Below are 14722 nucleotides of genomic sequence, written 5' to 3'. Positions count from 1 at the left end.
CAGTAGCGGATATGAGTCGTCAAATGACTCGCATTCCAACGTAACACGTTGAGTTAAAAGAAATATAATAATTTTAAAAAGTGTAATATTACGTTAAAATGTTAAAAAATGTAATATTTTAAAATTGCAATGTTAAAGTGTTAATAATTGGATTTCAATTGACTTTTGTTTCTCTCTCCCCCCCCCCCCCCCCCCCCCGGCTCTCTCTCTCTCATCGTTGCTCGTCTCTTCTGGGTCTCTATTGGCTCTCCATACAAAGACAGAGGAAGTGTTCAATTTCTCTGACGAGGCGAAGAAGAAGAAATACTGGCGCCGATTCGAACCATTTTCGAGGATTTTTGAGATGGAACAAGCTTTGGCTGCCTGGTTGTGGGCGTAGTTGGGACATGGATTCAATCTCACCGACAATGGTGGGTCTACGCAACCCTTGCAACGGCGCCTTCAACCGATGCTGTCGCTTTCTATCCTGTCTCTCCGATCCCGGTAAATTCCTCCCCCATTTCTCAAATTTCTCGGGGCTCATTGTTTATATGTACGTATATTACATGCATGCTGACTGACATGGATTGTATTTGTAATTTGATGTTTCTGTTCGCCTTGTGTTTTGGTTTGGTTTGGTTTGTGGGTTTTAGGTCGGAGATCTTCCCTTGGTTTAAAGGTGGCATTGGTGATGTTGCATCTGGTGTACGCTGGGATTCTATTCATTTTCGATAATGATTTGATAGAGAAGACGAGACGACAACCATGGTACTCCCAGCTATCTCCAGTCTTACTTTTCTTGCGAAATATTGAATCGTTTCATTCGTTTCCCATTTTCGGACCTGGGAATGCAGAACCCTCATCTGGCTGTTAAAACACAGTGCTACTTAGAGGAAGACATTTACCATAAAAAGAAGCTATTCATTTAGTCTAGTGTGGGCATGCAACATTGTCGATCTTATTAAGTGTTGAAGTAGTATTAATTGCAGAAACACTAGCAACTATAAAGAACTCATTGAAGTATAAGGACGGTCGGCGTGGTTCTAAGTTAAAGAAACATTACTGGTGGCCCCGCCCTTATATTTGAAAATGGGCTAAAGGAGGAAGGTTGTGTTAGGTATCTGACAACCAACGTAAAACCTAGTCGGATTCAAAATATGAACTCTAGACAAACTATGAAAAACCGTTGGGGCGTAACCCTTCATAGCGACGCGCTACAGCGCCCGCGTGTAGTGTCAAGTGAGTTAGGGCCGCTGCATCGGCGCCCTGATGTAGTGACAAATGAGCAAGGGTCCCCGCATTTGCTTAGACGGATATGGGTAAAGAAGTTAGTCAAAAATAAAAAAACAAAATCAGATTCAAAGTCAAAGCCAAAACCAAAATCATAGATTAAGGATTGGGTCATGGAACATAGGAACATTAACAGACAAAGCTATGGAAGTGGTAGATGTGATGATTAGGAGAAAAATTAATATTATGTGCCTTCAAGAGACGAGATGGGGTAAGGAAAAAAGTAAAAACTTTATCAGAAACTGGATATAAAATATGGTACACATGAAATGATCGAGCGAAAAATGGAGTGGAGATTATTATGGATAAAAGCTTAGTAGATGAGGTAGTGGATGTAAAGAGAATAGGGGATATGATTATTATGGTGAAGGTTGGTCTAGGAAGAATGACTATAAATATCTTTAGTATATATGCACCACAAGCGGGGTTAGGTGAGGAGATAAAAACAGAATTATGGGAGCACCTGGAGGGATTGATACAAATGATACCAAGAGGAGAGAAATTGATTATATGAGGTGATTTAAATGGTCACGTGGGTAGAGACGGAAACGGCTATAGAGAGGTACATGGAGGGTATGGATTCGGGGAAATTAGTACTGAGAGTAAGTCTATTCTAGATTTTTCTATGGCATATGGGCTCAATATAACTAATACTAGGTTCAAAAAACGGGACAAACACTTAATCACATATAAAAATTTCCCATCAAGCACCCAAATAGATTACTTCCTCATGAGACAAAAGGATCAATTATGTTGTAAGGATTGTAAGGTGATATCAGGGGAGTGTTTGACTACTCAACATAGACTTTTGATACTTGACGTTCAAGTAAGAAATTGGAAGAGAAAAAGTCACATAAAACAAAATTCAAAAATTAGGTGGTGAGATTTAAAAGGGAAGAAACAACTAATTTTCAAAGAAAAATTAAGGGTTAGAAGGGAATAGAATGGAGAGGGACAGGCAAATCAAATGTGGAGGGAAATGGCTACTGCCTTGAGAAGCACGACAAAGGTAGTCCTTGGAGAGACAAATGGTAGAACCCCAAACCTTAAGGAGTCTTGGTGGTGGAATGAAGAGGTACAATTGAAAATTAGAAATAAGAAAACTTGCTATAAGGTTGTATATCAGTGCAACAATGAAGAAAATCTAAAAAATTATAAATAAGCAAAAAAGACAACAAAAAGAGCTGTTAGTGAAGCAAGGTCAAAAGCATATGAGAATCTATATAAACGACTTGATACAAAAGATGGAGAAATGGATATATATAAATTAGCTAAAGCAAGAGAAAGAAAAACAAGGGATCCAAACTAAGTGAAATGCATAAAAGATGAAAACCAAAATGTATTAGTGAATGATGGAGTGATTAAGGAGAGATGGAATGAGTATTTCACAAAATTATTCAATGATGGTGGGGACACAAGAGTTAGATTGGGACATCTTAGTAACTCCGAAGGGAATGTGAGCTATACATTTTATCGATGCATAAGTCCAAATTAAATAAGATGAGCATTAAAAAAGATGAAAAATCATAAGGCGGTGGGATCAGATAATATACCAATAGAAGCATGGAAATGCATGGGAGAAGAGGGCATCTCCTGGTTAACGAAATTATTTAACGCGATCCTTAAATCAAAAAAGATGCCAGATGAGTAGAGGAAGAGTACTTGGTTCCTATAAACAAGAACAAATGAGATGTTCAAAACTGTGAAAATTACAGAGGAATTAAGTTAATGAGCCATACCATGAAACTCTGGGAGAGAGTAATAGAGCAGAGGCTCAGAAAGGAAACAGATGTCTCAGAAAATCAGTTTGGTTTCATGCCTGGTAGGTCAACAATGAAAGTTATATACCTACTGAGGCGCCTAATGGAAAGGTATCAAGATCATTAGAAGGACCTGCATATGGTGTTTATAGATCTAGAAAACGCCTATGATAGCGTCTCTAGAGAAGTATTGTGGACGATTTTAGAGAATAAAAGAGTCCGAATAGCCTATATATAAGCTCTTAAGGACATGTATTACGGTGCAAAGACAAGGGTCAGAACATGCGGAGGGGATATTGAACTGTTTAAAATTACAATGGGATTACATCAAGGTTCTGCACTAAGTCTATACTTATTTGCTTTAGTAATTGATGAACTCGCTAAACACATTCAGACATAGTGTTGGTGGATGAAACAAAAGAGGGAGTGAACACTAAGATTGAGTTGTGGAGAAACAACTTAGAATCTAAGGGATTAAATTAAGTAGAAAGAAAACAGAATATGTGGAATGTAAATTTAGTAAGAATGTAAGAGTTGAGGATGTTATAATAAAATTGGAAAATCAAATCTTATAAAGAAAAAACAATTTTTGATATTTGGGACCAGTGATTTAAAAAGATAGAGAAATTCACAAGGATGTCACGTATAGAATTAAGGTAGGTTGGCTAAAATGGAGAAATGCATCGGGGGTGTTATGTGATAGTAAAATTTCATTAAAACTGAAAAGAAAATTCTATAGGATAGCTATAAGATCAGTCTTGTTGTATGGCTCAAAATGTTGGACAGTCAAATACTAGTATGAGCAAAAGACGAGCATAGCAGAGATGAGAATGCTAAGATGGATGTGTAGCCATACAAGAAAAAATAAAATTAAAAATGAGATTATTCGTAATAAGGTAGGAGTAGTGCCAACGAGAAGAAGATGAGAGAGATTAGACTAAGATGGTTTGGTCATGTGAGAAGGAGACCAAGAGATACTCTTGTGAGGAGAGTTGATGAAATTGAACAACTAGTCAAAAAAAGAGGTAGAGGCAGATCTAAGAAGATTTTGAGAGAGATATTAAAGTTTGATATGAAGTAGTATGAAGCTAAATGAAGATATGACAAAAGACAGAAATACATGAAAGTCTAAAATTCATGTAGCCGACCCCACATAGTGGGATAAAGGCTGGATATGTTGTTGTAAGAGGTGAATAATGCTACTGTTTTGTAAATCTCTCAGCATACCTCAGGCACTTTGGACTAGACACTATGGCTTGGTTTCTGTTATTGCAAATGGAATGTGCCATCATTTGTTATTTTGACAACATGGTGGCTGGATGCTTGAAATTGATGTATGATCTATGAAAAATAAAAGAAAATTATTGAGGGTGTTGCAGCTTTAGCTTCATGTTGTTAAGATGAATAAACGAACTTAAAGTACTCTGCTAGCTCATGAAGTTGTACAGGAAATCTTTATAATGCAGCTGCCATATTTCCTCTTTTATTTCCTTTTTCTTATTCAGTTTTAGTTTTTAATTGTTGCCATCTGGTGCTGCTAGCTGTCCTAGGAGCATGCCAATGCCTTCCCATAGTTTGATGTGTCAACCTGCCTGAAGCACCTTCTAGGATCGTGCCAAAGTATCGGGGGAACATTTTTTGCCTTATTTTCTGACATCTTATTTGGGTGAAAATTCTGGCTTGAGGGCTGGTTCTTTTTACTGTTTATTCTTATTTCCTTCTTTTACTCTATCAGGTACACAGCACTATACCTCCTGTTGTTTGTCGCTGCATTGGTCCAATATTTTGTGACTTCTTGTTCTTCTCCTGGGTAAATGTCTTGAATTACTTGTCTATTAGTGCTCATAATATGTTATATATTATGAGATTATGCAATTGTTTCATTCTTAATTTTTTATTTTTAGCTATGTTATTGATGCAATGAGGGCAGCTAATGAGACTAATCCCTTACTTAGAAAGGCAACAATGACCTCAAGGTAAGTATTATTTTCCATTCTCATTAAGGTAGTCATTACTGAGAAGAAAGACTTGAAAAAGGGTGAGAATGAGAAAAAAGAGAGTAAAATAATTTGTGGATTGGATTCTTTTCTTATTTTCTTAGTGACTGATATGGAGATTCTAGGCGATTTCATTACTTGAATTCAGGTTTATTGTTGTTCCACTTACCTGAATTTTCTAATGATCAAGTAAAGACAATATGCTCCAAGCAAAAATGGCAGCTTTGTCATTACAGTGGACGGAAAAGAGTTGGGAAGAAATCTTTTAGAGGGTAATGTAACTCCTTGGACAAAACTGGTGATGGAGATGTACCCTTCTGGATCATCTGCTAGGTAAGAATCATACTGTTCATCAAGCATGCACATCCTTTCAAGTTTCAACCAATTCACTTATTTGTTTTGTTTTGCAAACTATATCCTCTAATGGGATGATTGCTACAAACCAGTTGTTGGATTTCAAAATATCCTAGTTACTTTGGTCTTGGATTTCAGTTTTTTGCTAGTTGTATCTAGATATGTAAATGATCGATTGCAACAGATGGGGAAGGATAATATTTGCCTGGAACTATTTGTTTGGTTAATTGAAGGCTGGAGGGGGAGGGGGGGCGCCTCCATGGATGAGAACATATCCGCCCTGATTCTTTTGCATGGGTCAGGACCAGCTGCAGTAGAACAGCAGGGCATAGTGGCACTCTTATCTGATGCCATTCCCAGTACTAGAAGCAGCATAGGGCTATGCCTGCTGTACTTTAAAATGTTACCCATTTCTTGTGGGAGACTGGTCCACTTGGTATAATTTATGAAGACTGTTTCATAAAATCACTCCAGATGAACATTGGAATAAAGAAAACTACAACAACAACACACCAAGGCTTTATCCCACTTAGTGGGGTTGGCAGAATAAAGGGAAAAACTATGTGAGGTATTTTTCTGTTCACTCCTGAAAGCAAATCAGGTGTAGGAAGATTAAAAAAAAAAACTAAGAACGATTGTCTATTCAGACAACTCATTTTCTGATCTAAATTGCTAATTAGGTTCCACAAATAGTATGAAGGTAGAAGGTAGGGAATTTGTAAGAGCAAGGAAAGTGAAACTGTGGACTTAAATTCTGGATAAAGACTCTTTTTTGGTATGGTGATATCACACATCCTCACTTGGTAGGATTAAAGTTTGGTACATTGTTGTTGTACGATAATATCATACATATATATATGAATATAGGGCCATAGTTGGAAAAAAAATTTAGTTTGAATGCATACACATGTATCAGTGATGAGCATGGGAAAGAATTTCTGGTGGATAAGAAGGAAGATGGAAGACTTTTGGTACTTTTTTCTGTAGACTTCCAGAATAGGAGAGCATAATATTTATGCTCAAATCATTAGGAACGGCAGAGGGATGTATGCTGAATTTGTTTCATCAAAAACTTTGTAATTGATCTTTCATCATTTCAATAAACATGCTGAATCATTGATATTGAGATTATATTATCTGTGTACTGTAACTTATAAAATCTTTGCCAGGTCATATCCTTGTAAGATTGGTAGGCATTATTGATTATAGCAAATCACCAATTAGAAATCATTTTGATGGAACCTAATAAGTTTAGTTGGGAGTTTGAGCTATCGGGAAAATATTGAGTATCCATGCTTGTTATTGTTTGAAGAACATAATTCTGATGCCAAACGTTAAAGAAGATCATAATAGTATTGCTGAATTTACTTTACTGAAACTACAACTGCCACCTGGTAAGTCCAGGAGGTACCACATGGCATTATAGTCCTCTAAAAATACGGCACGCTATCCTCACAGGGCAGTAAGACGCCCTATTTGCATAGGTATCATTAATCTCTTTGGGGAGTTGTGGATTGGAGGCTGAAACCAATGTTTTGCTGAGGCTCTTGGCCCCCTTTGCCTAGGTAGTAGGATGGGGGCTCATGCCTTGGCTAGTCACTGAGAATCTTTTTCCCTAAAATCCTGATGCTGATTGGGTTACAACCTGCAACCCCTCTACAACCTCTGGTCTATAGCTTATCACATCAACATGAATAAAGCACCCATAATCAGTTCTGTAATTAATCATGGTTTTGATGACTGAATGCTTACTCTTGATTTTTGCAGGTCATGGACTTGCACTCACTGTAACATTGTGCTGGTAGTATTTTTTCTCAAGTTTGTACCTTTCCTTTATAAGCTACTCTTGTATTGGTTGCCAATACTGCAATGCATGATATAATAACCAAATGGAGATTGTCTTAGTATCAAGTCAACATGAGGGAAAGAGAACGAGAAAACAAGCAAACACGAAAGAAAGAAAGAAGTCAGTTGAGAGCTAATATCGAATTTCTTTGTGGTGCTGTCACAACATGTGTGTGTTATGCTAACTGGGGACTGTCTTCTTTAATCACCACTTGACACTGTCTTCTTTTATCACTATTGCACACACTCAAATGTGCATGTGTGCAAACACAGAGAGATTATAATCTGAGGCACGCAATCTGCAATTTCCTCTCTTTGCCAACTTGAAAAGTATGAAAAAGAAAGCAGCCTTCAAAACATTGGGTACTTTTAAAGTGTGGAATTTATTTTTCAGCACGAGGGTAGGTCAAATCTCCTGCTTCAGTTAAGGGAATATTGTGGTCAGCATTCTGCCTTCTATATAGCATTAAATTGGTTCAGATCTGCATTTTTACATACTGGTGATGATTTCATTTCAATTTGATTCTGGAACAGATTTTACATATGTGTAGGTGTAAAAGGATACAAATACAGACACGGATATCGCCATAGGATATAAGGGCACTTTTATTTTTATATTTAGTTATTGTGATGCCCATAAAAATTGTACAGAGCACCAAGACTATAACTCTAAATCAACATGAAATATACTGTTTAATTTATACATTTAATATCAAACATACAAAATTAACAATTTTTTCATCAATTGTATGTAAAAAGTATTTAAAATTGAGTAGAGTCCACAAAATTTATACAAATGCACAAATAAACAAAGCCATTGTCTAATACAGAATTACAATTTAAGAACTAAACACCCATCAACATCCAATATTAAAAATAAAAAACTGAAAAACAATTCCTAAGTTTTTACAACTTCAACAAATTCATCACCATTAGACTCACCACACAGGGAGTTAGGCATGATGTTTTTTTATGTGTCTTATGTATTATAACCAGTAGAGACAGTGTCTTGACATGTCAGATGATTGCATGTGCTGGATATTGGTTGCATGAGCCTGTCAACCTTTGGTTGGCTTGCTTGGTGTGCATGGTTTGCAGGCTATTGTGTGCACCGAGGTTTACCTAGTGCGCACCTGAAGTGTAGTGGCTGTGGGTTCCTCGTCATTAAAAAAAAAAATGCTATGCAAGTATGAAAGAATAGCTTGACTATCTCATTCTTTAATAGAGAGAACCTTATTGTTTTATCTGTTCACTTCTGTTCTGGAGGTCTTTCTCATGATAGTTTAAAGAAAAAATTAGCTTCTATTTTGAGGACCTAGGATACTGAATAAGATATTACATACTTTTCAGAATAAATATTGTTGCCTAGAAATTGCCTTACAAAATTCTGCTATTTAACATAAGCTGCAGATTACTTTGCTTTTTAAATGTGATTCTGTGTATGCTCTTACAAATTTCTTTGAAGCTATTGTGACAGTTTCTAACCTTGATTAATTTATTGTTTACTTCTGTTTGGTGCATTTGCAGCCCCCGCGTGCAAAGCATTGTCATGATTGTGATAAGTGTGTTCTACAATTTGATCATCACTGTGTTTGGCTAGGGACATGCATTGGCCAGGGTAACCATTGTCGTTTTTGGTGAGTTTGCCTTATTTTAACATTTCACGTATTGGTTTTACTTTTATTTATTGCTTTCCAAAATCAGTCTCTTTTACTACCACCAGGAAGTGGTTTGGTGGTAAAGTACTTCTCTGTACTCGCTCAGTGCTTGAGTCTCAGTTGTCATTTCCCATGTTATGAAGGGGAAGCCTTAGTGCCATGTGATCTGCTTGCACAGGCCTTGTGGTGCCACCAAACCCTTACCCTCCTTGGTTCAGAAAAAAGAAATGATTAATCTGTGTTTTCCCATTATTGATATTTTTATAGGTCTTTTGAGAAAATAAAATCATGACAGATTCTTTGTGTACTTATCTTATTACAAGAGCTTACAAGAATGCATTTATAGATATCTGCTGGTAATCCAACTGTCTTCCACATCTACTAGGCCTTCCTGTGTCGGTAATGAAACTATGTGAGGATTATTCTTTCTGTTTCTTATATCACTTTAAAGTCTCTTTGTTTTCATTTACAAGACAACTGATAATGGATTTGGTAATTTCTACAAAGATGATAAGCATGACTAATAAAGGGAGCTTGGTACTACTTTAATGTTGAAGATGTGACGGTGAAATTTGAAAATCAATATCACCTTTTTGACATTTTTATACATGTTGGTAGAAGTTTATCTTTATCGGTTTTTATTTTTTTATTTTGTGTGTGAGTTTGGGGGGGGGGATCAAATATAGAATTTCGACTTTGTGTGTGTAAGAAAAGAAAAGCAATTGAGGTAATAATTTCTAGTTGCCTGATTGTAAGATGAAATACAATTTGCACGATCTGAATCTTGAATACAAGATATCATTTAACATATTTTATATGATTGGCCACTTGCATTTTTTATTGGCTTTCCACTTCATTATTATTAAATTATTTAAAATTTCATTTTGTATTTATTGTGTTTTGTGTCACATTATTATATTGATTGGAAGTAGGTTATTGATTTTAATGTGTGTGTTGCCTGGATTAAGTTATTTCCCAATTTGGAATAATCAGATGGAGTGTTTAAAATTATGATTCAAAAAATATTTAAAAAATAAAGTTGCATGTCCTGATACTAACTCATGCGCACAAGTTTAGTTCTGCAATATTTTCTGATTTTGGTAACTGCTTGCAAGTGTGAGGGTGCCTCTTATCTGATAGCATATGCATATGCATATGATAGGTAAAAATTAAGGAACTTACAGTCAAAGTTATCTTTTCATGTCTGTTGTTATTTAGTTTTCTATATTTTAAATGATACAGAAACACTGCAGCTGTAGTTCTTTGTGGATTTCCAAGTCAACCAAATATAAAGCATAAATAGTAGAACACATGCCTTCTCCATTTTTATTAATATGTATTTTTTCTTCCTAACTAATAACTTCTTTACGTTTTATTTATTTCTATGGCAATTGATCTGCCAGGTGGTACATTTCTGAGGAAACCGCAGTTTGCCTCTGGACTGGAATCCTGTACATTACATATCTCAAGACAAATATAACAAAGGCGTGGTATGCATCTTGCTGTCTTTTATATGAATATGAAAATTTTCAATTTTTTTTTCTTTTGGCAGCAATGCCAATGCCCATTTTTTTGTTTTTTGTTTTTTTTTTTTTTTGGGGGGGGGGGGGGGGGGGGGGGAAGGTCATAAATAAAATGTCAAAGCGGGCTTGGTTAATGCCTAACAAAAGGAAAGTATAGGGAATAAATTTTGGAAAGGAATAAGGATTCACCAAGTTGCAAATATGTTAAAATCTTTACCATATTGTTTCTTGTTACAGCCTCCTTCCTGAGTGCATTTCCAGCTGAATTAGGATTGGATCACAGAATGGTTTTGTTTCAGGTGGATAGATGTAATCATGATCTTCCTGTTGGCTACTTTGGCAATCTTCCTTGTTTTTCTGCTGCTGCTGCTCCTTTTCCACAGGTAAGTGTTATCAGTTCCTTGAGCATCTAGATATCTTGCTCCTCGGCCTCATGCATGGGTTCAACTTACAAAAGAATTTTGCTTCACATTGTTGAAGCTTTGGGAATTAGAATGTTTTAAGGTTTTGTTCATCTTGAATCCCCTTTCAAATCAAGTGACTAATGTATGTACCAAGGAAACATTTCAGAAATTGGCATTTTCAGTGACCTTGTTAAATTATAGGTCACATCTTATCTAAAAGATTAAGAGTTTAGAAAAATTTAAATGGTTAGAAAGAGATCTTTATCATTTATATTATTATTTTTACTCTTAACACATCCCTATATGCGAGGCCAGATTTTCCTTCATAAACATGCCAAACACCTGCAACTATTTAAATATTGAGTTGGTGGCGAGATAGATTTGAACATAAGATCTTTTACCTGATATGGTACCTTACCATCTCGTCCCAAATTTTAAGCTGCTACAGGGAGTGGTAATGGACCTACTGGTATCTTTTATATCATGTTTTCCCTCTCAACAACCTGTTCTCTTACAAGAATTAATTGAAAAATGAATAATTCTGAAGTAAATGGCAGCAAATCATCCCTGTACAGGCTGTACTGGATTCCTGCTTTTTGTACATTTTATTTATTATGTGATTGATAAAATCTTAGTAAAATGTGAGGACTAGTTTCCAGATTGTTTTTATCTTGTACAAGTAGTTCAGTACGTGCAATTTGACCTTAGAACAGAAGCTTTTAGGAAGTTTATATATTGTCTTGGCCGTCAAAATTTGTTGGATGCTAGGGGGAGGATTCTTCCTCTCATCACACCTAGGCCTTTTCTCTTCTAAGAAATGATTGAAAACGGATAATTCAGCAGAAAATGGCAGCAAAACAACCCTGTATTAGATTCTTGTTTGTAGTACATTTTGTGTTATATAATTGAGAAACTCTTAGTAGAATGTGAGGACTAGTATCTAAAATCGAGGTAAATTCCACTCAGACCACAGGAGGCCTGAGTGGAATTTACCCTTTAAATTGCTTTCATCTTGTACAAGTAGTTTGTTACATGAAATTTGACCAGAGAAGAACAGAAACTTTTAAGAAGTTGATATATCCATCTTGGACATTGAAACTTGTTGTACATCTGGGAACTTGTTGACCCACTAAGCATGAAATCAAATTAGTTTTCAGACACCTTGGTTTCTTTTCTAAATCTTTGCTCAATCACTCTCTCACAAAATTTTATTGTTAGCTTTATGAGCAACTAGAGAGAAATTTTTGTAGGATTTTGAAGCAAAGCAAGCTAATTCATCTGTCTGCAAATATTTTGGGAAACAATGCTTTGATTTTGAAAGTGTTCTCTAAATAATGTTTCATTTGCAAGTGTTGTTTTTATCAACAAATATATTAATTAACTAATTAGTGAAGTAGTTAGTTAATTATATTCCGTAAATACATTCGAAGTGTGGTTCTGAACCTTGTTTTCATGGGGCACTGGGTTTTTCAATTATTTGCCAAAACTTCACCCAAAATATTTCTGGATTTTTGAAACAAGCTCTCTTTGTCTACATGTCTAGTTGTTTATGTTTTGATTTCTCTTCATGGGTTTTTATGCCTGTTTTCCACTCTGAAATTTCTGTTGCTGTGGGATTCACTTTTATAAAAAGTGCTTTTACAAAAAAGCACTTCACAAAAAAGTAGTTTATTAGTGTTTGGCCAAATCATCTGAAAAATGCTTTTAATGTTGTTATGTGTGTGGCCAGTAATTGGAAAAAGTGCTTTAGACAATCAAATTACCAGAACGTGCTTTTAACATTTTTGTTTGGATATAAAATATTGTCAACATTTTTTTATATCCTATATGATAAAAAATAATTTAATATAAAAATTTATTGCATTTTTATGCCCTAAAATTATGGTTTACATTATTAAAATATCTAAAAATAAAAACAATAATTTTAATTTAACATAATAATGAACCTAATAATAGGAAAACCAGATCTTACATGTTCAGAAAAAAAAAAAAAAATACATGAAGTTTGATAAACTAATAGTTTCATTTTCAACTAAAAATTTTGTACCTTAAGACATTAAAATTAAAAATTTATAGTAAAGAAATATACATTTCTAAAAAGTGACAATTAGCAGAAAGATATACATAATGAAGGGAAAGGGAAAGAGATAGGAAGCTTATGTAGAGGGTTAGAACAGTTGGGCAAGAAGCAGATAATATGTGATGATGAGCCTCAATGCGGGAGAGAGCCTTGCTAACCAGAAATGCATTGCAGAAATCATCTCCATGGTCACCAGTAACCACAAGGGTGTATTTTCCCTTTGGGTCAGAAATCATTGCTGGTGCTGATGATGGCTGTAGGAACTTTAATCCTCTTTGTTGGTGGTGAGAAATAGGTTTTGTCAAGTAATAATTTTTTTGACAAATAATTGGAAGGTTAATGGTTGTAATTTAAACAAAGCTTAAATGGGAAGGTTAATGGTTGTAGTTTTAATGTTCATTAAAGTTAATTTTGTCAAATAATATTTTTTTTGCTTCTGAATTTAGGTATGCAGCAGAAAATAGCTTTCATTGTTGGTAAAAACAATTTTAATTTTTGCCAAGCACTACAAAATATGCTTCACCACACGGCCAAACACATCCTTCATCTCCTCATTTTAATCCAAGGGGACGTATCAATCCCCCTAGTTCTACAAAACAACATTTTGTAGTAATCAGCATCTAACATCTATTTTGAGGGGATGCCACTAGAGTTCTCTGTTCTTGATAATTTCTTTTAACATTTTGCAGTTATCTTGTTCTATCAAATCAGACTACATACGAACTTGTAAGACGGCAGCGCATTCCCTATCTCAGGTCAGTCTTTACCGTCCTTTCATTTTTCTTGGCTTCCATAAATTTGGAAAGGGACCTTCCATGGGGTAAGAGGACCTCTGCTCAGATCCATACTAAATTATAAAAAAAATCTCAAGAATGAAAATGACCATATTCTGGAGCAAGTCCATAGATGATTGTTGCTGTCCCTAGTATTTGTTAAAATAAGTTATTGATCAATATTAGGAAACTTGAAAGTAAAAAGATTCTTCTAAAATCTTTATTTGACCAAATGGACACGCTAGATTTTATAATAGCCTGTTTTAGTGCCATTTCATAACTTGGAACTACCAAGATGAGCTTGAGCAAGGAAATGCATAAAGAAAGAAAAATACATTAGACTATAATGCTTGAAGTTTCTCCTCAACTCAACCTGTTTTGGTTAATATAAGCATTGATCTGCAGGATGATTCCTGAGAGAGTGTATCCATTCAGTAAAGGAGCATTCAGAAATTTGTACAACTTTTGCTGCATTAGAAGTAGCATATACAGATTGGAACGTCTGCCAACAGCCCAGGAACTTGAAGAGAATTCGGAACCTCACAGGTGCTTGAATGTTGTATGCTGTCAATGCTGTTGCTGATAATTTGCACAGTGTATCGTTCGCCGCTTTACAACCCTCGGGGGGCTGGGCTTCTTGTGATCTTCGATTGAAAATGAATCCATGGGTTCTGTTTATGTAGTCGTCATCTTGTAAGGCATCAAAAATATGGTGCTCCTGTTTCTTGGTGGCATGGGTTTGTTAGTTGTTGAGATAACTTAAAAATCGGGAAATTCTGGACTTTCTTCTGTGCTATCAAACCATTTTTGTAGTTTGGTTTGCACCTTCAAATTGAACCTTACAACTATAAGTTTTTTTTTTTAGCAAGTTCAAGTTGTAGCTGTTCATTTTGTCTGCTCCATTTTCAAGTGCTTTTGCTCTGAAAATTTGTATAAAAGTAATGGTGTCCTTGGTGTAGGAGGAGGGTCATTTTTGTAGGATGTTTGGACACTTGAACCCCTCCGTGGCCTTTCAATTAATGGGTTATAAATGCTTGCCTAAAATTTACTTAGTGTTAA

At 35.5% G+C, this 14722-nt stretch overlaps 1 protein-coding gene across 1 annotated transcript; it reads left to right on the top strand.

The window, feature by feature from the left end:
• The first annotated feature begins 201 nt into the window (after positions 1–201).
• Positions 202–14531, top strand: LOC127799938 (protein S-acyltransferase 10-like). Its single transcript, XM_052334239.1, has 11 exons — positions 202–483; positions 633–747; positions 4765–4839; positions 4934–5005; positions 5222–5359; positions 7148–7181; positions 8753–8862; positions 10287–10373; positions 10706–10789; positions 13580–13645; positions 14069–14531. Exons 1-11 carry the CDS (start codon positions 387–389, stop codon positions 14244–14246), a joined length of 1056 nt encoding a protein of 351 aa, XP_052190199.1. The 5' UTR covers positions 202–386; the 3' UTR covers positions 14247–14531.
• Positions 14532–14722: the final 191 nt, after the last annotated feature.

The sequence above is a fragment of the Diospyros lotus genome, chromosome 4 (assembly GCF_014633365.1).
Source record: "Diospyros lotus cultivar Yz01 chromosome 4, ASM1463336v1, whole genome shotgun sequence".
Lineage (NCBI taxonomy): Eukaryota > Viridiplantae > Streptophyta > Magnoliopsida > Ericales > Ebenaceae > Diospyros > Diospyros lotus.
Note: the sequence above shows the minus strand (reverse complement) of the source record. Positions and strands in the feature narration are given on the sequence as shown.

What these genes read in the sequence shown, in the direction of transcription:
- LOC127799938 (XM_052334239.1), top strand. Translation starts at nt 387, where the DNA reads ATGGATTCAATCTCACCGACAATGGTGGGTCTACGCAACCCTTGCAAC. An exon ending in ACTTCTTGTTCTTCTCCTGG is followed by an intron (nt 4,840 to 4,933) that starts GTAAATGTCTTG and finishes TTTTATTTTTAG; the next exon opens with CTATGTTATTGATGCAATGA. An exon ending in ACAAATATAACAAAGGCGTG is followed by an intron (nt 10,374 to 10,705) that starts GTATGCATCTTG and finishes GTTTTGTTTCAG; the next exon opens with GTGGATAGATGTAATCATGA.